The sequence below is a fragment of the Miscanthus floridulus genome, chromosome 6, assembly GCF_019320115.1.
Source record: "Miscanthus floridulus cultivar M001 chromosome 6, ASM1932011v1, whole genome shotgun sequence".
NCBI lineage: Eukaryota > Viridiplantae > Streptophyta > Magnoliopsida > Poales > Poaceae > Miscanthus > Miscanthus floridulus.
The window spans coordinates 71,957,936-71,959,027 of NC_089585.1; the positions used below are offsets into that span (position 1 = coordinate 71,957,936).

The following is a 1,092-nucleotide window of genomic DNA, read 5'->3' on the forward strand; positions in this document are numbered from 1 at the left end:
TCAAGTCAGGCCACCACGTCATCATCCATACAGGCATACACAGCCGGCGCCTCCTCTAGATTATTTATTATAAAAACAAAAAGACCCTTCTTTTCTTCTAACCAGAATTCATCAAAAGGAGAAGAAAAAAATCTTGGGTTCTTTGAGCAAAACCTCCTACGTCAACTGGCGATATTTCAACACAAGACAGTTGACAAAACCGCGTGCTTGGATACTATACTACAACTCGCTTTCCATTCCGTTCCATCCAATCGACTCGAGTGGAGCACAAATTCGCAACCACCGCAGCTTCCACCTCCATACCATTTCTCCTCTGCTTCGTCGTCCCAACCCAACCATCACCATCGCTAAGCTACTACTAATCGCCGCCGTGTGCTCGTGGTCATCATCTCCCTCTCCTCTGCCTCGACCGCCAGGAGCAAGAGCCCCACCCATAGCCTGCCTGATAGCCATGGACCGGTCCAAGTCGTACGCGGGCGGGCGCATGCAGATCGAGCCGTACTACGGCGGCGGCGCGCGGCCGGACTTCCGGTCCTACTCCTACAGCGCCGGCGGGGGCGGGATGGGGACGTCGTCCTACTCCTACTCGTACCAGTACGAGTACGGCGGCCCGGGGGCGGGGGCGGGGGCGGAGGAGGTGAAGCGGAGCAAGTCTAAGCGGCGGTGGCTGGCGCTGGCGGACCCGGACATGGATCGCAAGCGCCGGGTGGCGGAGTACAAGGCGTACGGCGTGGAGGGCAAGGTGAAGGGCTCTTTCCGCAAGAGCTTCAAGTGGATCAAGGACCGCTACTTCAACCTCGTCTCCGGATGGTCCTGATCCTCCAAGGATGGATGCATATAATACTCCCTGGTTTTGGCTCTGTCTCCTCTCTGTTTTTCATGCTCTGCAGGTTGCTTGATATATCATCATGGATTCATGGTGAGTACAGTATATATAAGAGAAAAAATGTAGACGCTTTCGATTTTCTTTCTACTTGTGGGGCTTTTGGCGGTAGATGTTGTTCTTGATGATCTGACACAATCAGTCAAGTGTTTGATGAGATGTAACTCAAGGGGTTGTTTCAAATCAAATTGGTACAGATGAAGTGATCA

The 1,092-nt window shown here is 52.8% G+C and overlaps 1 protein-coding gene across 1 annotated transcript; it reads left to right on the forward strand.

Annotated features, from left to right (window-relative positions):
• Positions 1-231: 231 nt before the first annotated feature.
• LOC136458368 (uncharacterized) lies at positions 232-1,092 on the forward strand. The gene has a single exon (XM_066458314.1). It carries the CDS (start codon positions 452-454, stop codon positions 815-817), a length of 366 nt encoding a protein of 121 aa, XP_066314411.1. The 5' UTR covers positions 232-451; the 3' UTR covers positions 818-1,092.